Source organism: Rhopilema esculentum, chromosome 9, assembly GCF_057945365.1.
Source record: "Rhopilema esculentum isolate cy_ngs chromosome 9, ASM5794536v1, whole genome shotgun sequence".
NCBI lineage: Eukaryota > Metazoa > Cnidaria > Scyphozoa > Rhizostomeae > Rhizostomatidae > Rhopilema > Rhopilema esculentum.
In genome coordinates, this window is record NC_142823.1 from 5,957,597 (window position 1) to 5,978,488 (window position 20,892).

The 20,892-nt window shown below is 37.8% G+C and overlaps 2 protein-coding genes across 3 annotated transcripts in view; one reads left to right on the forward strand and one right to left on the reverse strand.

Annotated features, from left to right (window-relative positions):
- Positions 1-6,923, forward strand: part of LOC135688767 (metabotropic glutamate receptor 3) — a 34,915-nt gene extending 27,992 nt beyond the window's left edge. For both annotated transcript variants that reach the window (XM_089109885.1, XM_089109884.1), the window contains one exon: positions 466-6,923. In XM_089109885.1, the coding sequence (XP_088966011.1) occupies positions 466-3,062 (2,597 nt within the window). In that variant the 3' untranslated portion in view covers positions 3,063-6,923. The remainder of the gene's footprint in view (positions 1-465) is intronic.
- A 435-nt stretch (positions 6,924-7,358) lies between these two features.
- LOC135688766 (metabotropic glutamate receptor 8) lies at positions 7,359-16,936 on the reverse strand. Its single transcript, XM_065205755.2, has 3 exons — positions 15,658-16,936; positions 13,031-13,122; positions 7,359-10,213 (listed from the first exon to the last, which is right to left on the reverse strand). Exons 1-3 carry the CDS (start codon positions 15,663-15,665, stop codon positions 7,647-7,649), a joined length of 2,667 nt encoding a protein of 888 aa, XP_065061827.2. The 5' UTR covers positions 15,666-16,936; the 3' UTR covers positions 7,359-7,646.
- Between the last annotated feature and the right edge of the window lie 3,956 nt (positions 16,937-20,892).

The following is a 20,892-nucleotide window of genomic DNA, read 5'->3' on the forward strand; positions in this document are numbered from 1 at the left end:
TTTCCACATCATTATCTTTAAATGGTTGAAAAATTGCAGTTCTCGTACAACCCATATGGATTGCATCCGGAATTAGGCCCCTTACAGAATATTTGAAACAACTTGCAGTGAGTCTGGCAGCAGCCTGGCTTTTAAGTATATATAGGTTCAGAAATACACACAATTAATCAAGGAACTTGTTTTCATCATTTTTCTTCACTCTCTTCAATCTTTGTAATTATAATCTAAATGAACGATCACAGTAAAATATTCAGTCTTGTATCATGTGCCTGAGCATTATAAATGAACACACTTGTTTCTAGCCCCAATCGTGAGCTTAAATGCACACATGAAGTACTTTGCTTCATGTTTTGTCGTCCAGTGACATGACTTACTCTATAACTCTATAAAATGTTTTCATGACTTTTGTGTTCTCTGCTCGATAACATGCTTTAAAAAGTTAATAACTGTTTTATCGATCAACAGCGGATACGCCTTCAGCGCCCGGCGACTACACGTTCAGCGGATTCTTTTCTTTGCATTCTTCCGACGGTACAGTGACTCAGAATTGTGGAGAAATAGACACGCAAAATGCAATCATTTACCTCGAGGCCTTCCGATACGCTCTTAAGTTTGGTGACAGTCTTAACCTTACTGATTACAAAATCGGTTACCAAATAGTGGACACGTGTGATAGTTCAACAGTATTAAAAAGAGTCATAAAAGATCAATGCATGCAACAATACGCAAATAAAATGGTAGCTGTTGTTGGACCTAGCAGCGCAGATGCTGCATCTGAGATGTCCCAGGTTTTCAATGTTTGGGTCATAAACATGCTGAGTTACGCCGTTGGATCGCCGATTTTCGATGATCGTGTGCGTCACGAGAAAATTCTGAGAACGGTTCCCTCGGACAGTTATCAAGTCAATGCCTTGGTAGATCTAATAAAGCGTTTCAACTGGACATATGTCACAACAGTTTCGTCATGTAGTAACTACGAACAAAAAACTCTCAGCAGCTTCCGTGCAGCTATGAATGCGAATGAGCGATGTTTGGCGCGCTCGACCGTCTTGCCTTGCGAGCGCACTGCTGCTTCATACGATTACGAGCTAAATCACATCCTTAAGGACTCGAAAGTACGCGTTGTGGTATTTTTTACTTCAAAGGATGATACTTACGGTATGCTCAATTCTGCCAAACGGAACAATCTAGAGCCAGGCAGGCTTGTGTGGCTTGGAAGTACAAGCTGGGGAAATTTGGACTTGAAAATGCAAGGGCTGGAACATGTCTCTTCTGGTGCTTTGACTTTGATTCCTAAACGATCAAACAACAGCGAAGATTTTAAAAGACATTTTTTTTCTTTAAACCCAGTAAACAATAATTATACATATTTCATTGAATACTGGGAGGCAATCTTCAACTGCTCTACAGGTCAAACACCGAACAAGCATGGGAGAGCTCCTTGTACTGGTAAGGAGAAGCTGGAAGAGGGCAAAGGATGGCATCCTTTCACAGATGTTCAACCAGTGTTTGATGCAGTTCTTGCTGCTTACCGTGGATTTTATCGAGTACTACCATCTTGCTCTTACCTTCCTCATTTGTGCATCCTCCATGCGATTCTTGTGTCTAGGAATATAATAAAAAAACTTCAAGAGAAACCCTATCAGTCTTTACCAAGTGACCGTTCCATTACCTTTGATTCAAGAGGAGGGGTCATTGGTCATTATGAAGTTTTGAATTTTGCTCCAAATGGAGCAGATTTTGCTTACAAACTTGTTGGATCTTGGCGAGCGGATAGCAGTTCCACAACAGCAGGAAAGCTTTTTCTTGATGACAAACAGATTTTTTGGGGTGATGTTGCATCAAACGTAGCCCCAAAGTCGGTCTGTAGTGAGCCGTGTCAAAGGTCTAAAGGCGAGATCAAAATTCCGGACAAAATCGAAGCATTAGTGCTGTGTTGCTGGACCTGTTCGAAATGCAAAGTTAATCAAATGATCGTGAATGAGACTTGTGTCTCTTGTCCGGAGAGACAAAGGCCTGACGAAAATAGAGACACGTGTGTTATGCTTCCAGAAAGAACCGTTAAGTATTCTGATAAAGTTGGTGCTGCTGTAGTTTGTTTTTCGTGCATTGGGTTTCTTGGAACAACAATCACAGTAGCCATGTTTATCTACTTCTACTCATCGACCATCGTTAAAGCTTCTGGGCGTGAGCTTAGTTTCATCATGCTCTCAGGCATCTATCTCTGTTTTGTGTCACCTTTAATTTTTCTTAGCATACCATCTGTTATAGTTTGCGGAATACAAAGATTTATTGCGGGCCTGAGTTTCAGCGTCATCTACGCACCACTGTTTCTTAAGACCAACAGAATTTTCCGCATTTTTGATTCCGCAAAATCGTCTACAGCAAAGCCATCTCTTATCAGCCCTCTTTCGCAGACCCTCATTAGTCTCAGCATCATCTTTACACAGTCGCTTCTAGGTATTGTCTGGATCATTGGTGACCCTCCAACGGTAAATGTCGTCTATCCCAGCGCTCGCATTGATTACATCATCTTCTGCCGGTCGGATCCATACACCATGATCCTGAATCTATTTATCTGCCTCGTAATCATGTTAGCCTGCACTTGGTATGCCTTCCGTACACGACATTTTCCCAAAAACTACAACGAGACAAAGAGTATCATGTACACCCTTTATTTCAGCTGTTTTGCCTGGGGTGTTTTCTTGCCAACATATCTGCTATCTGACGATCTGGAGTCTTTCTTCCGCACGTACACCTTGGCAATATTCTGTGACGTAATCGGCTTCATATCCCTTGTTGGTTTCTTTGGCCCAAAGATTCAGCTGCTCTTCCGTAAGTCTGCAGTGAACGACAGTGCCGCGACAGGAACGATGATCTTGTCGCAGACGGATCATGCATTCAGGAGAACGGAAGATGTGCGCAGGGTCAACGTTGGAGAGCAGGTGGAAGATTCGCCAAAGCCACTCGAGGACAACCTTAGCAACAACAGCCTTACCAATCAAAGCATGTTGACTGCAGCAACCAACTTATCAGTACAGAACGATAACTATGACTCATAAGCTCTGCTACACGATAATAACGTTTATGTTGTAGATTTTAATACAAGACATTCATTTTTTTAACTTTACAGTTAACATTACAGGGAAGATCACTTAATTTGCATTCGAGCTTATCTCGACACTTGACATTGCCTTTCAAATATACTTTACTTCACAATACATCGTTTCAATATTGTACGTCGGCGAGTTTCTTGTAATATATGTTTCAGAGCCATTCCAGTCAAATTGAAACTATAGGCTTGGGGAGGGGGGGGGAGGTTGTGATTGCCATTCAATAGACGACATAGGTGAGCTATTGAGTTCCTTAATCATGGGCTCCGACACAGGTTGGAAAGTGGGGGGGGGGGGGGGAGAAAAAATTTAACAGTCATAACAAAATATTTTGAAAAAAGCTCTATTGATTTGGGAAAAGTGATTGACATGCCCCCTTTGTCAAAGGCCCTGCTAATACAGCATCTACATTCAAATTGAAGATTTTAGAGAATAGAAATGACAAATGACAAAAAGGATTATTAAAAAAGAAAGACAAGTCAAAAACTGTATAAGCTGGTTTTCTATGTAATTTCTTCGGATTTTTATTCATATTTGTTGGATAAAGAACATAAGCAATATGAACAAACTCATCCCCGGTACCCATTTCCGACACTGCTATTAAGGCTAAGGTATTTAAACGCATATTGTTCCATATATACATAGACAGATCACCCATCACGTGTGATCAGGCGATGTTATCTTTGTTGAATGTCAAAAGCACATCTTGGTAGATTTACCTCCAACGCAAAATTCTGTCTTAATCCTTCCCAAAAGTTGCATACTCCTAGTCTATCAGATAAAACTGCACCTTTTCAAAGAACCATTCCCTGAGTTACATTTTAGGAAACTCTTAGACCTATTTTATGCTTTCAGTAACCTAACTCGCACTTTTTCCTCCAAGGTGAGAGGTTCAGAATTCAGCCTCGAAGCAAATGATTTAACTAGACCCAATGAATAAACCAGTTTAAACAAGCTCTAGTTAACCAAAGTTTTCAGGCAATGAACGCTCACTCTTTTGTGGTATTTCGAGCATACATATACATATTGCATTGCTACAAAGCATTGTTGCCAGACTAATCTATACCCATGATTGTTTATTCATTAAACTGCAGTCGTAGTAGTCAAGCTTTGGCTCCTTGTGAAAAAACCAGCAAGTTAAATTTACATTAGGGTCTTGTAAAGCTTTTTTTATAACTTATTGAATCGTCATAATCACCGAAAACTCGAAAATCCAGGATTCTAAGCTTAAATATAGAATTATTAGTAGATTTGTCAAAAATAGTCTCTTTAAAGAGTGCTTCAAAACCAATAAGGTTTCATTTAAGGGACTCGCTCAAACCCAAATATTTCACCTATCAGAGTTATTCTCCTCAATTCAAATTTTTAGTTTTTAGTCAAATTTCTGATTTGTACTGCTGAACAAAATCATGGTGTAATCAAAGTGATGGTAAACACTTCTTTCGGCACCATTTTTTAGAATGATGACATTTAAAGAACCATCGATAAGCAATTGAAAACACCGATGTCCAGAACACCTAAAATGGTCAATTATTACAACACAAATTGCTATTTAACAATAATGGGTTACTGGGGCCGTTGTACCACTGACTTCATTATACACAACTTCCCAACATAAACGACTAAATTAGCCTCTGCCCATTCAGGGGCGGATCCAGAGCAAATTTGAAGGACGGACAGTTGGTAGTGGGGGCACTAAAAAATTTTCAAAAATCGGTCACGAGAGTAGGCTGTATATACGACAAACAATTTTAGATCCATTTTCGGAATAAACAACATAACTCTGAGTTATTCCTTGAAGCAAATTAACCTATCGGTCCCAGAACCATTTTCATCTGATTCTCATTCTTTCAAAGGGGCGCACAATTTCCAAAAAAGGGGCGCACAATTTCCAAAAAAGGGGTTCCAGACTTGCTTCAACTCGTTGAGGCAGGGGCAACTGCCCCTAGTTGCCCCCTTAAATGCACCACTGTGCTCATTTGGGATTATGCAAATGGTAGAAAGTCGAATCTCATCCTGGCTGGCGCATTGTACCCAAATCTGCTACCAGGACATCAAAGAGGGTCATTGTACCCTTTTATTGTATTGTCGCACTTTGATTATATCATTCTTTCTTCTTGGTAAAGGTGTAAAATATCGCTGAATTGTAATCTTTATATAATAGTAAAGGTGTTTGGTTTTTAAAGCTCGGGAGGGTCATTTTGACCTCTTCTTCGATTATCATACTTCTGACGTTTAGCTTTGCCTATGTTATGCATAGGGTCATTTTAAGCTTGATCTGCTGTTTTAATGTGTAATTCGAGTGTGATCAAACACATGTGTATTTGATTTATCAAGCAATAATGAAAATGTTTTTTCTCACGAGTTGTATCTTTCTAGCAGCTATAAATCTGTTAAGCCTGCAGCGCCATGCTCATTAATTATGTTCAAGCTTCAGAAGAAATTTTCAGTCACTGACGCACATACTATTCCAAAAAGCTTTGTGGTTTGTGTTTGGCCTTAAGAATAGGCCTAAAAGCTCTACCTATTTGAATAATAGTTTTTGAAATTTTATTGTGCCTTGCGGAAAACATTTTTCATGCAAAATCTAGCAAATGTAAAAAAATCTCAGCTGAACGCGGTAATAAATTATTACCACCTGTCACGTGACCAACTTATTGCCGCCAATAATGGATGACAACCTAGTCTTGGATACACATAGCAACGCGTTATTGGAACCATACAGATTTTGAAACGGACAGTTATCTTCGCTGATTTCGAAACATTGTTTATCTAAAATCATTTACATATGTATCTAGCTGTGCTTTTACTTGTTTGCTGTGGTTTTTTTTTCTCGGGAAGAGCTTTTTTAAAAAAATTACAAATACCGCTTTCTAACAGCTGAACGCGGTAATAAATTATTCCCACCTGTCACGTGACCAACTTATTGCCGCCATAATGGATCACACGCAAACACTAGCGCTAGTTGCAAACTATGTTTCGGCCATAGTGAAATCGCAAGCTTGAAAGATTTTGCGACTCTCCTGGAACCTCAGGAGAGACAAATATACGGAGAATAAACTTTTTTTGATGGTCTAGACCCATATAGCAATGCCTAAGAAGAACTGGAATGCAAACATGACAAAAATGGAACCCGAGAAAAGGGAACATTTTTATAAAAAGACAAATAATAATTTTAATTTCTAATTTCAAACTTTATTCTACGAAAAGGATTATTGTTGCCCAGCATATTGTCCTAAGAGCATTTGTTGCAATTATGTTGCGTCAGCCGCACCAGATGGTTCTTACGTATGTAATGCATTAGTTGCATGTATATTGCGTTTGTTACACTAAGTGACACGGGCTACACCCAAAGGCATAGAAGAGGAGACGTTACTTTTTCTAGCAGTAGTTTGAGAGTGGTGCTAGAAATATTTTGACAGATGCTAGAAGCATTTTAAACAGAGAATCTGCTGTTTGTAGGAATTATTTATTTCAGCGCCTTGTTTCGGGTTCGTCCGAAAGCTCCAGAAGACGTGCCTACGGATAAAAAATTAGCGATTTGTTTTCAAGACCTTTTTTCTCTGGCAGTTTCCCAGCTCTAACTTATAAAGATGCCATGTCTAAAGTTACGCTCCCTTACCAGTCACGCACCGTTACCTGGTTGAAAACTACCTAACCATTTATCTTTTCCTGATGTTGAAACTGCTTTGTCACGTCGGGTAAGAACTTTTAAGAATAATAAAGATGCAGCAAAAATTCAAAATGAATACAAACATTCTCTCACGTTTTTCTCAAATACTTATTAATCAAGCTCTGTAAACCTTTTCTCTAACAAAAAAAAGTATTTCATATTTGTCGAATTAACTAGTGGAAATATATTTGATATAACAATTTTATTCGCAAATATTTTTTTCAACAAACAACGTTCCCTCGTCATTTTTGTCGTCATACAAAAAAATGTCGCAAAGGAAAACTGGCGCAGATATAATTGAGTTTGAATGAACCTAAAGATAAGGGCCATTGCTAACCTCTTATAATTCATTTGAAATTAGAAACAGGGTGAAGAGTCCTAAAGGGCCTTTGAACAAAAGCTTTCATTGAGAAAATATGGATATCTGGTTTACAATAAAAACAATGATAGAAAGGAAATCAAACACTGTGTTTCTAAGATCATTAATTTTTCAGAAGAATTTTATCAGGGAGGCAAAAAAAGAGAGAGCGATTGTATTCATTTATCAGAATATTTTTAGAGAGTTTTAGAGAGTAAAGAGACATGCTAAGGAAGTTGTTATTTTTAAATTGTTGAAATTGGCTACATGCTCTCAGCACTGCAGCTCAGCTCAGCTCTAAATTCAACATTATATTTTACAGATCATAGGGCAGGTTCAATTATTTGAGAATTCAATTCATGTTCCGACTACCGTAAGCCATACGTCAACTTTTATAGGAAGAGCGAGCTGGGAGTTGATTTTCTCAGAAATATCGTGTAGCGTTTTGCTTTTCCGGGAAATCGCATAATCACGTTGCTGGATATTTTCTTGGTAACAGTAATCATAGATGCAGATCTGTTGTTGATGTGGATTGATGTTGTCCATCATTTTCATGGTCAGGAGATGACTCCTCCACAGCATCTATGTATTGTGATGTGACGGCTGGATATGAAGAGATGATTGCACGTGACATGAATGTATTTTTTTTCAATGTACGGATTTCCGCGCGAGATGGCACGCCACCAGAGCTCTCATCGACGACACTCCTAGGACAAAGAATCATCCTGACTTTTGGTGCAAACAGGCCAGTTAAAGTTACGTAGGCAATTATATCACAAAAGAGAACAATTGTGTAAGTTCTTGTGTAGTTGCTCTTGTTATCGGAGAGTATAAAAATCGGCAGAAAGACGCCCCATACGAAACAACTAGCATACATCGTGAGCATCGTGCTTTTCGACTCATTAAAGTTCTTCGGGAAGTTCCGCGTTTTAAACGCGAAAAACGTACAAGCAAGCATCAGGATTAGGCAGACGCACAAATTAACATTTAATATGGTCGCATCTGTATTGCAATATATCATAACATAGTCTTTATCATCAGGATAATGTCGGGATACTTTCGGTGGGTCACCTATAGACCAAACAACTCCGAGTAGGACTTGAATAGATGCAATCCCGAGGACTATCGCAAGCTGCGACGTAGGACTGGTAAGGGAAGGCTTTGTCACTGAGAGTGTTGCGTTCTTGAAAATTCTGTATAGACGGTTTGTTTTTAAAAGTAAGGATGCGTAGCATAGATTCAAACTCAGTCCTGCAATGAAACGTTGAATACTGCATATGATTTTCGATGGTGGTGTTAGAAAAATTACAGCCGCTGTGAAGCATATGTAAAGGCTCAGGAGCATGACGTAACTCAGTTCTCTACTAGATGCTTTGACAACCGGACACTTACTTCGACATACAAAAAGAACCAATACAAATGTTGTAAGTAATATTCCGACAACGGAAAGAGCGATTGCAATTTTTCCGACCGGATGTGTAAATGATATATGATCTTCAGCAAGTTTGTCGCAACGTTCTCGCGCCGTATTAGGCTTGAAGCCTTCACTACAGGGTTGACAGGATTCATTTGTTGAAATGATTTCGTTCGGTTTGCACAATTTGCAGTTCCAGCAACAGCTAATTCCTTTTAATGATAAAGTTGATAGTTGGACTTCTCCCCTATCCCGTTTGCAAGGCTCGCTACACCGCGAAATAAAAATACCAGATTCTCCGTTAGGCCATGTCATGTTTCTAACAACAACTAATCGGACATTACCACTCGATTCCCACGTGCCAATTTTCTGATATTCATAACGGTCTCCTTTCCAAAGCAGGTTCAAGACTTCAAACTTTCCTTCAACCCCTCCAACAGCATCAAATGATATATTCGAGCTTTCATGTAAACTCTTGAATTTTTCGTTAGCGAGACTTGTACTAATCCAGTTGACAATATTTCCGTCAAAATGAGTTGAAAAGCATTTCGGAGTGATGTTTTCTCCGCATGTTTTTTCTAGACCGATCTTCAACGCCTGCGCATAAATAAACACTGCATCCATTACTGGTCCTAGAGATGCTAATTGGGGCAGGCCTTTTCCCTCGGTAAGCTTTTCACGTCCAGTACAAGGTGGTTTTGTGCGGTCACTAGTACTGTACGTACATCCAAAGACTGCCTCCCAAAATTCCCTGAAAGCCAAGTAAGTATTTTTACTGGGGTTCAAAGACTTAAAATAGTCTATAAATTCCTCGTCATACTTGTGCGATTTATAATGCAATGAAATGGAGCCATGTCCTAGTGGGCCTAAATTGTTCGGTAGCATTAGGTTTCCCCATCCTGTCCCTCCTATCCAAACTATCTCCCTATTGGTGTAGCCTCTTTTCTTAGCTGACAGCAGAAGCTGCAAAGTGTCCTCTCTTGTTGTGAACAGAATTATTACTTTGACTTTTGCATTTGATGTGACAGAATCTATAGCATCGTCATATGATGATACCTCGGGAATTTCTGGCAACAACACCTGATTGGCGATGCAGCAACCTTTTTTTTCTATAAGTGACTTTAAAACAAGAAGCCCCAGCTGCTTTTCATGAGAGCTGGCACAAGATACGTACGTCCACTTATGTTTTAATAGAATATCGACTATTGCCTCGGCCTCGTATCTATCCGAGGGGACAGTTCTGTAGAAGTTCTGGTATCTACCACGATCTTCCAGCTCGAGGCTGCTGGCACGGTAGCTTATTTCTGTTGTGTGGAATAAACTGAAAACATTTGCAGCAAGGACAGACGCACTTGACGTGTAAGGGCCTACAACTCCAAGGATCTTATTGTTAGCTAATATTGTTGGAATGAAGTGCTTCTTTAACTCCGAAGTGCTTTTGCACGTATCAAAAACTTGATAGCCAATTGTAAAGGATTTTGGTAGCAGTCCGATATTGTTTGTAACGTTGATTGCGTAACGGAAAGCCTCGAGGAGAAGGACGCCATCTTGAATGTTGATTGTCCCACAATATCTTCTTCCGTCTCGGTACAGAGGAGAGTGAACAGCAAAATACCCTGTTATGTAACAGAGGCCAGGCATCGATGGCAAAGTAGCTACAAAATAAAGGAGCGATTTACAATGATATAGTCTACTTCTTACTACAAGCATGAAGCTAGATTATTTTCACAATAGCATCCTACGGAGGACATAGGAAAAAAAACAAGAAACCCTATAAGCAACGCAGATGACTGTGATGTCATATTGCAACATAATAAGTTATCCTTTGTCTAATATTTTAAGATAATGTATGAACCATCAAGAAAGGGGAAGGAAAACCTTGGAAAAGAGGATGATAATGCTTGAATGTTAGGATAATTTTTATTCCTGGTGGTTTCCAATAATTTGTAGTGTTGAAAGAAAGAATGGCTTCAACACATGGTTTTCTAGCCTGCGCAGCAGACCCAATTCCCTTATTCTCTTTGGAGGATTGGGTCTGCGGCGCAGGCTAATGGATTTCAGGCATGGTTTTTAAGCATGAATCTTTGTGCAGTGCACCTGTTAATGGTCTGTCGTCTGTTTCGGCATATGGCCGTTATCAATATACCCAGGCCTACTCCCCATCGTAGGAAAGATGCATTGCAGAGAATCGATTTCTGTTAAGTACGTTAGGCCCCAGAAGAAAATCTTGATCGTATGCATCAAAGGCAATATCATCAAATGTAATATCATCTCATGCTGCGAGTGTCAATAAGATTTGGTTTGCTGTGATAGAACTCGTTTATTAAAACCACGTTTTCAGAATTTTCATATCTATTAAGCTGTGAAAGCTATAGAATCTTGGGATGAAATCGTTTGGATAGGCACTTCATTTTTCATAAATCCTTTAAGATTTTCATCATAAGCTTTTGCAAAGCCAAGTTAATCCATGCCATATAGAGATTATGTGAACATTTACATCAAACAATAATTGTTAGATTTTTGGGAATTCAGGATCAACCAAGCAGCATGGCTCGTTTTATGTACAGTGGAGAAACACGTTGATTCAGATGTCGACAGGATCCTCGTTAGAATTTCTGAATTCAAGCACAAAATAACTGAAATCTTTGTCAGATTCAATGTGACAAAGGCATAGCTTTTTCCAAGAAAAATTAGCTGCAAGGGCAAACCTTTGTTTATAAAACGAGGAGAACAATAGTCTAGTGTATAAAACAATGGAAAGTCAATGGGGCTGCAGGGGCAAAAGCCCCCATCCCCTAGTTAGTATGTTAAAGCCTGGACAAAGACATCCATTTTGGAAAACTGAAGTGTCAAACCTTTACAGACGTGCAATCGAAGATATGAAAAAATATGGACCTTTATCTGAGTGCAAATCATTTCGTGCGTAATATGTGCTTAAACAATCTAAATTAAGATTGACTTTCAAAGAAACCCAACTGTCCAAAAGGTTTCTGCACATTCTTTTCTCCACATGTCTCCTACAACCTAATCAGCAAGCATTTAGACGTACTTTTTGTTGAACCGAGCATGCGTGAGAAATCAGTATGCATACGTTTTCAGCAATTCTACCCTACTTTAAAGACGCATTGCTAACAATGGGCCTTTGCGAGCGTAGCGACGATCCAAACAATGGCAGTAAACTTCTACCGATTAACCAAAATCGATTTCAGATTGTCTAAAAATGCATTATGGGATGCTTGCGGAGCGCGATTGCTCATTGTTAGCAATGAGTCTTTAAAGGCAATCTTTTGACTATGTTTTCTTTAATCAGCATACTAGAGATGCTTTTGGCGAAATTGTTCAATATTTAAACGACACGAGTTGCATTGTTATGTTTCTTACGCCCCTTAAACTGAATATCAGTTGCAATAGACCGACACTCATCCGACAGAAAAACGTATAAATTTTTACTTAGATTAAACAGGTAGAAAAATCACCTAAATTATGCAAGGATCAAAAGCTCATTTTGTCATTAACTTAGTATTAAAGCATTTGAGAAAATTTTATTAACTGTCGAAAGCAAGATTGTCATTTGAATACATCGTTTTTAATGTGGCTCAAATCACATAAGGAAGTTCTACGTTTTCCCATCTAAGCTTCATGAGAAAATAGACAGAGGGTATTCTGCTACTCGGGCCAGTTTCCTGACCAGTGATTGAACTCGAGGTAGGAGAAGTAAAAAGGGAAGGTTATAGGAATTTGATAACAGCAAACATACTAGTAAACAAAACAAATCAATATCCAAAGTAATGACCTTACAGTAAATCAAACAAGAAAAAGAAAAATTAAATCTCTTGTTGAAAGAAACTGATAAAGTTTTCGCAAACATTGCAAAAAGAGCAATCTATATGGAGCCAAGAAATGAAAGAATAAATCAGAGAAAACCAAAATAATCAAAATATAACTTCTACTTAAGTCTTTCAAGCAAAATACCTAAGATAAGCAGGAGCATAACAGCCTTAAATGTATTAAACATGAAGTGAACAAAGAAGCAAACACAAAATAGGAGCAAGCATACAGCAAACGCCTTAAACACGCCTGTTGAACAACAAAATTGTAGAAAAAGGCAAAGGATGAAAATTTATTAGCAATCGTGCTAAATAATGTAGAATTGAAATTTCAAGTAGCTAAACGTTGAAGTAAACACAGACATGAACACACGTCAGATTATGATACATCGCAAGAAGGAATTAAGCAAGCGCACGTGTTTGGCAGTGAACATCACAGTAAGCACGAGAACAATAATACTGAACACGAAGTCAAATGTGAACGCAAGCAAACATACAAGCATGATAGTAATCATAGTAAAAAGCACAGAAAACAAACATGTTAGGCCTACATTAAGAGAGATTTATACATAAACTAAGAAAAAATTATGTTGACTTTGTGTTAAAGGCCAGCGATGTATCAAATGACACATGAAAACTTCTCACCTGCTTCTGTTTCCAAGTTCAAAACAACTGACATCATGACAAGTATCACAATCTTGGTCTTTGCTTCCATTTTAACATCCACTTGATTGCGACTAAAAAAATAAATTGTACGCATAGTTACAAATTAGTTGTTGTGCTACCAGAGTAGTTTTTCGGGGTATTTATCTTTAACTGCGGATTATATTCTCTGGATGCCAATACTGATAAAAGGTTTATGAATGCACAGTAGATTCAGTTAAATGCTGCAATTAGCACTATGTTCTTGACTCGAACGATTTCAAGTTTAAAGGATATAAATGTCAAACGTCACAGCCTCTACTATTTGGGATGATTTTCAAAGAATTTATGTTTCACAAATACCCAATCCCCAATTGTGAATATTTTACAAAAGAACAGGAAGACCTGAGTTCTGAATATTTTTTCATTATGGAGAATGTTTCGGAAATCTTCAGAGCAGCCTGTTTGAATTGTTGGTAGTTTCAGTTAATCTGCCCAGAAGAAATGCTTTGCTATATCTTTTATGGTATAGGCATAAAATCTGCCCAGAACGCAGCAGTCTTTTGCATCTCATCCCTTTAAACTTCCAAAACTCTTTACGATAAGGAGACAAGCCCAGAATTGTGGGACAAAAGAATAGACTATAACAAATCTGTTTTTTCTTTTTGCTATTTGTTTCTCTGGTTTGTATCAGTGGTATATGCAGCTATAGGTACAATCATCACAATGCAGATGTTTCTATGCCATAATGCCTTGCTTGCTGTGTACACGGTGGACGTATGACATTTAGTGTCCACCTGTCTACAGCGTGTAACAGTATAACACACATTTTTTCTTGATTTAGAACATAATAAACACATCGAGGCTTGATTTGCAACAAAAATACGACAAGTCTCAGGTAAAAAGTTAAAAGAAAAGCAACGTGTTTTTGAAATTCTCTCTCATGTTTATAAATTTTGTTACAAAAAATGTCAAGAAAACTGGCTATTCAAAGATCTTTGAAGCAATTTTGTAATATTTTGTGGTAGAAAAACTGATGTTGGGATAAGAACAACTTTGAGAAAACCACAGCCTCAAATTATCCAACAAGCAAGAACATCGAGCCTCAGTATAGTTTATCTGGTTCTTATAGAAAAAAGAAGTTTAGCGCATTGTACTAGGGACTGCTTGCGTTATTGCCACTGCCGCCCGAGCATTGCAGGCACTGCACTAAATGAATGGATTTTCACATCTGGTCAATAAGTTAGCGGTCCCTTTTATGAAGACATGAGTTCAGATCACATGGCAATATGCTTTAATAGCTATTAAACTCTGAAGATTTATGCTAATACTGAAGAATAAGTGCACTGTTTGCTTTTAAGGCATTGATGGTATTATAGATCTTAGTCTATCTAGCTATTGAAGTAGAAAAATATCACGTGCACATTGCTTTGGATCAAGGGGTGTGTCAATCATAATCAACGTCCTGCGTGAAAGATCGAAGTAGCTAAAGATAGAGTTGTTTGCAGTTAATCAACAATGAGGATATTTATGGTGCTTTTGCAGAGCTGAAGATAGATGCAATAATGCTTTAATGTTTAACTAGCTAAAGTTTCTAAGCTGTTTTTTACCAAAGTGTTCTTTAATATCTATATATCACCCAAGACAAAACTGTTAGAAGCAAATGGCAAAAGTTGAAAAGGAATGCATCAAACACAACTAAGTCCGCGGCTCCCACATTGAGCTTCCTTAACCTGAAGAATCATCACTGCTCTCTCTAACCAATATGAGGGCTCGAGAAGCGAAGGAATCTACTTAAGAAAATTGTTATCTAACTGAAGTTTGAAGCTATCTTGAAATCGAATGACAAAGAACTATTAACATTGGCGAACAGCTACAGAACGACACTACACGCTGATAAACAACTAAACATTTTGGCAATGAACTACAGAACTACACACAACACGTTGACAAGGACTGCACGTTTTGCGTAGACCTACAAAACTGCACTACACGCTGACAAGGAATTACACGCTTTTGCGTAGACCTACAAAACTGCACTACACGCTGACAAAGAATTACACGCTTTTGCGTAAACCTACAAAACTGCACTACACGCTGACAAAGAATTACACGCTTTTGTGTAAACCTACAAAACTGCACTACACGCTGACAAAGAATTACACGCTTTTGTGTAAACCTACAAAACTGCACTACACGCTGACAAAGAATTACACGCTTTGGCAAAAACCTACAGTAATACATAACGCGGTGACAAAGAACTAAACCCTATGGCGAATGTATTGAGCTTACTCTAGTTTTATGACACCTCTTATCGAATTTTGCCGTCATCAAAGTTTTTCTTCTCTGGATCTTTCTCTCACATATATTTAGACCGTGCAGGCCGCATCAGGGGTGATTTCGCTGCTCAAAAGAAACATTCATCTTTATCAGGCAAATATTTTCTTGCTGAAGAAAACTCCCACCATTTCATAAATCATAAAGCCTCCGACCAAGCCAAAAGTCTGAGAAATCCATTTCTATCTTCTTCAGCATATTCCACCGAACAGTCCTATTTTAGCATAAATGTTTTTTAATTAAAAAAAGACTAGACTAAAACTGCAATGAGTAATTCTTTCTCAAAAACGTACCAAACCATTAGCAGCAGAAACACGATGTGATAAGAGCGATTGTCTCTGTCATGATATTTATTTGATAGTATAAGCGCTATTTCACCGTGTGTAGTACACCAAGCAGCATATTTTTGCTCCAACAAGCAACATATATCAGTTGTATCTAGCTTTTGTTTGCTTCCCAAAGGAAATCTTATTTCTCCATGTAACTGCTTCAACTTGACTTTAATTTCTCAGGTGAATGCTGAACAAAGAGTTGAAATTGGAAACCAGTTACATCCGCTTGCTTGCTATTCACGTAATAAAAGAGTTTGTTAGTTATATTCTAACTGAGTCCTGAATCAAAATGAAGTAATCCAAGCTTGCTTTGGTGTTATCGCAATATTGGGCCTCGCAAGAACCGCAAGAATCCCACAGTAATCCTACTGCTTATCTTTTTCGACCTTAGAACACAGATATCTGTGCGTAGAAGAACACTCAGTTTCCCATTGACTTTCACCTCCGTCTTGGGGTCTCAGTGCACGGTTTCCGGTAAATGGATCATATAGAGACATCGCTTTGTCAGGGGGAATCTAGTGAAAGCTTTTGGTAAATGAGGCAAATGAGACGTCACTAAAAATCTCATCAGTGACAAAACAACGCTTGCTTGGTCCAATTATCCTTTTTTCCTCAATATCTTTTTCCTTGGCCTAATTATCCTTTTTCCGTTAAGAACGACTTTGAAATAAACATAGACCATCAGGACATAGGCTTGGCCTCCAGATTCTGATAGTTGTCTAACTAAAGCTATGTACAAAGTTTTGAAAGTCTCAATGTTTAAAAACTTGATTTTTTTCTTATTGAAAGGAAAACGCCTTTAATTTTGTTACACAAGTGGCAATTTGATTTTGAAATTTTCGATAAGTATCAATGATAAATCCCACGTCTCTTATCTCTTCCGGCCTTTTATTTCTATTTAGCATTTGCTTTTTTGGTCGATAATGTAACAGGTATTTGGGTCTTCTCTCTCTTCATTCTTAACTTGGCACCACTGTTTCCTTTTTTCCTACTTTTCCGTTGAGTTGAATTAGAATTTCATTGGCTCGTCTATTGTACTGAATAGCACAGCATTGCCTTAGCTCCTGTTCTTGATTAAGACATAAAGTATAACCCTACTGTTACCGCTTCGAAAGGTCGTCTTCATTGTCTTTTTTTAGCAGAATGGTTTGACAGGATGTGTCATGTTAACCGAATTATGCACAGAAATCGATACATTTGACATGAATAGACGGGACTATCTGGATTACATACAGACCTTGTTTCAGAGCAAATCACTTGGCCTCTTTTTATAAAAACATCGCGGCCTTCCTCTCAGAAAAATCATAAGGCATTTTTATGTTGAAATGATCAATGTATGAATGGTAATGAAACGTTTTATGCCGGCATTTAGCCTATTATACAGTTTAGGACTCCGAACAGGGTGTCGTTAGCCAATGATCCAGTTACCCAAACACAAAGAATCCTGTCGTTTAGGCAACCGCTGCACTGCTAGGCCGTCTTAAACCTACAATACTCATAATGCCATAATCTTTTTGCATCAATGAATTCAGCCTTCGCAAACTTCAACTGCCCAACTGAGCCCAACTGTTTACTTTGAATTATCATACGAAGACATTTTGAAGCATATTTGACAAACTAGAAAGTGATATTGAATATCCATTGTTACCTAGATCCGCTATAGTGATCTTGTACATATTCAAATCCTGCCGCCATCTTTTTGCATCTTCCAATCGAGTGAATCGGAATCACCGCTAAGCCAGTTCTAGATGTGTCAGTAAGAAATATTACATCAAAGCTTTCAGTATTCTGTGATGGTCACTCCTTGTCCTCTTCACGTTCACATCATTGCTTAAATTTCCAGACACCCGTCATACAAGATAGGGTTCAGTTCCTTTAATTTGACCTTTGGTAGTTTGGGGTAGCACAGATTGAAGTCAGTGAATGTACAAGGTGGCGGGGGAGTGGGGTAGAAGAGGGGATCATCCACCATGTCGATACTAAATAGTATGCACGTTTCTATTCTTGCTTTTTTGCACCCCTTGTCCTTTTCATAGCCAACAGAACTTGGGTGACAAAATTTACAGTGTCTATAAGAAGTTTGTGACAGTGCACAAAGCTGACATAAAACCTAGGCGTATATTCACCTTTCATCCTAAGACACCTTTCATCCTTTTGAACAACTATAGGCTCCCTTGTCTAAAGAGCTTAGAGTCCCCCCCCCCAAATAGTTTAATATCGAGATGCTAAAATTGAAATAACTTGACAAAAACTATTGCTAAGTTTAAGAGTATACAAATTACACTTATACTTTTCCCTCAACCAAGGGCAACTAACCCTAAATCTTACACCAGTCTACTCTCCGCATTGTCAGTGTACTTGACCAACATTGTCAATGCACCTAAACGAAAACTCAAAATAAAGCTTCATTTTCTGCTTTGCAGCAGTGACGAACTATTGTATAGCTAATGTTGATCGAGCACCCAAAAGCAAGCAATTTACTTTGAAAAAGAAATGAATTGCATTGCGTCTTATGAAATGTAAATATATATTGTCATGACAAACATGTAGCTCAAAAGATCTCACAAAAATAAATTGAAGTATAAAGTTTCTAATCGCTTGTGAATTGTACACGAGAGTGACGTAGAATGTTAATGGACAAAGGTTTCAACAGGGCACATTTTAAGGCAAATTCATGAATCATCATTATGAATCATCATGATTATAATTAAAAGCATGCTCAGAGTAGTAAAATAACCGTCTCATTTATGAAGACTTCTGATCACGTTCTCTATAGTATAGAATTTTTACAGTGAACTTACTTTTGTCTTCTCCACATTCATTTTCAGACCATAGCTTTCACTGTGAACTTTCGATAATATTACGTAACAACTCAGTTCGAGCCTCAACATTGACAGCAATGCTGCACCATCGTGAACCATTTCTTCATGCATTATATTCAACGTGTATATAGTTTCAAAAGAAATGGAGACAATACGCATCCCTGACGAACTCCTTTTTTTACTGTAAACCAAATGGTGTGAATGAACCTCTTAAAATGTCTATTGACATTTAAGCCTGGTAGAGAAAACAACCTATGGACCAAAGCATAGAGAAGGCTATGCTGGGATTCTTTAAAGTGGAAACATTTCCTAACAGATTGGCTAGAATTTTTTACTTATCAACGCTATGCTCAAAATCGTTTTTTTATTCAAAATAAGAATTCAGAATTCAGCTTCTAATTAAATATGAAGGGGCTCTTTGATAGAAAGGTGCAAGGAATCCTATTCCTCGCACATCGATCATCTATTTAGCTTACTCGACTCGATCATCTCTTTAGTTTGAAGTTCAAAGTGTAGCCGTCTAAATTTTTAGGATTCTTTCAAGTATCTGTGATCAGCTACTCCAGTATCTTATATTCTTCAAAGTGTTGCTTTGCGCAAGTTCGACTGATGTTTTGCAAAACGATTATTTGCATATCTTATCAGAATGATTTTCAGCGATTGGAAAATTATCTTTTTTCTGATGGTTTTGTTTTTAACGAACGAGTCTTAGTCTAACAAAAGAGTCTAAAGCAAAGTGGGTACGACAGGAAATAAAACCTGATTTAATCAGGTTTTCCCTGTTGCTGTTAATCTTCCCAGCTTGTAAAGGCATGAACCCAAAACCCGATAGCTCACTCAAAGATTGTTAACAAAATATTGCTTTGCAATATATTAGTGTACATTTATTTTTATTTTTTTAGATTGTTAGCTTGAATTTATTCATTATTAAATAATTTAGCATAAATGGCCACATTTTTTTTATCATGAAATCTATGTATGTTTCTAGCAGAGAATGTAAGAGTTTGGTTACGTAAGTGGTCTTAACTGGCATCATATCACGGAAATATAATGGGGTGCTTGAAAAACTCCTTTCTTTAAGAACAGCTGAATCATATGTGGTTCAATTGCTTAGAGAAAAACAGAATTATCTAAGGTCAAGTACAACCAGCTGAATCGGGATCGGGTAATCCATTCAATGCTTTTGAAAAATCTTTACACTGTCAACATAAGAAAATGGATGCTTATCACTAACTTTAAAGTGAAAGTTCTTATTCTGTGTACACATTTTTCTTTATCCTTAACGAGTTATCATTGAATAAAGATATTAAATTCATTTACCGAAAAAGACAAGATCTTTCAGTTTTAATCTGCCAGGTAAAGTTTTGATCTGCAAGGTAAACTGACCTAGAAGTTTCCTTCATTCTGCAACAGAACTTGATACTTGACACAACAACACCAATTGTTTTGTTACATGCAGATTTAAAATTAAAGAAAATAGAACTCAATTTCCACGACTTAAGTCCCAATTTGCTAGTTGTCTTGAGAAGATTGATAACTGAAAAATATTTCAAAAAAGTTGAGTTGTACACGGCCATTTTAAGTAACTAAAGGGAGAGGATACTTGATTTGTCGATTTGACGATAAGACATTTGGCCAGAGTAGATTCAGCTGTTACCTGACTTCTGTAAATTCTGCACAGGCACCGCGCGCCATTCTAAAGGTTGGTGGACTGAATGGGGGGTGAAAGAGAAATTTTTGAGGTCAAGCCCTTTAGACGGCAAACACGCCCCTTTTAGAAAATACTTGCTTTTTCATTTGTTATTTATAAACAGTCCGATTCAGAGAAGATATCTAAAAGTGAAACCAAAAGTCAAAAAAATAACAAAAAAGGATTTCCAGTCAAGATGATCTACTACTACTTAGAGTTAGAGTAGACTTTCCAAAGTTGTGTTAGGTGTCCACAACTTACAAAACGGTCGGCCCAATCAAAACCATGTTCCATGACTGTTAAGATACGGTTATTATCCATGACAAATGTGAAACGCACTTTTTGCTAATTAGCTGTGGTTCCAGCCCCCCCCCCCACTTTTTTACAAAAAAGTTTTTTTAAGAGAATTAAAAAAATAAAGAAAAATAGAAATAGAAGAAAAGAATGGTGCGATAAATTCTTTTACAGTGTTGCTTAATTTTCAAGGAATGAGCAGGGGTCTATGGTGCCTCATTCATAAAGTAACGAATTCCATTTTAAGACTGGATTTAATCAAACGTGAAAAACCATGCCTTAAAAATAGCAAAATGTTTGCAAAAAAGGACCGCAATGAATATTCTGAAATTTATTTTAAGCTAATCTGGAGGGCGTGGTTGCAGAAATTCCCTGCTCGCTTCGCTCGCA

Bases quoted from the DNA above. Each gene is read 5' to 3' on its own strand.
- LOC135688766 (XM_065205755.2), bottom strand. The intron at 10,214-13,030 runs GTGAGAAGTTTT...TTTATTTTGTAG, and splicing joins GAACTTGGAAACAGAAGCAG to CTACTTTGCCATCGATGCCT.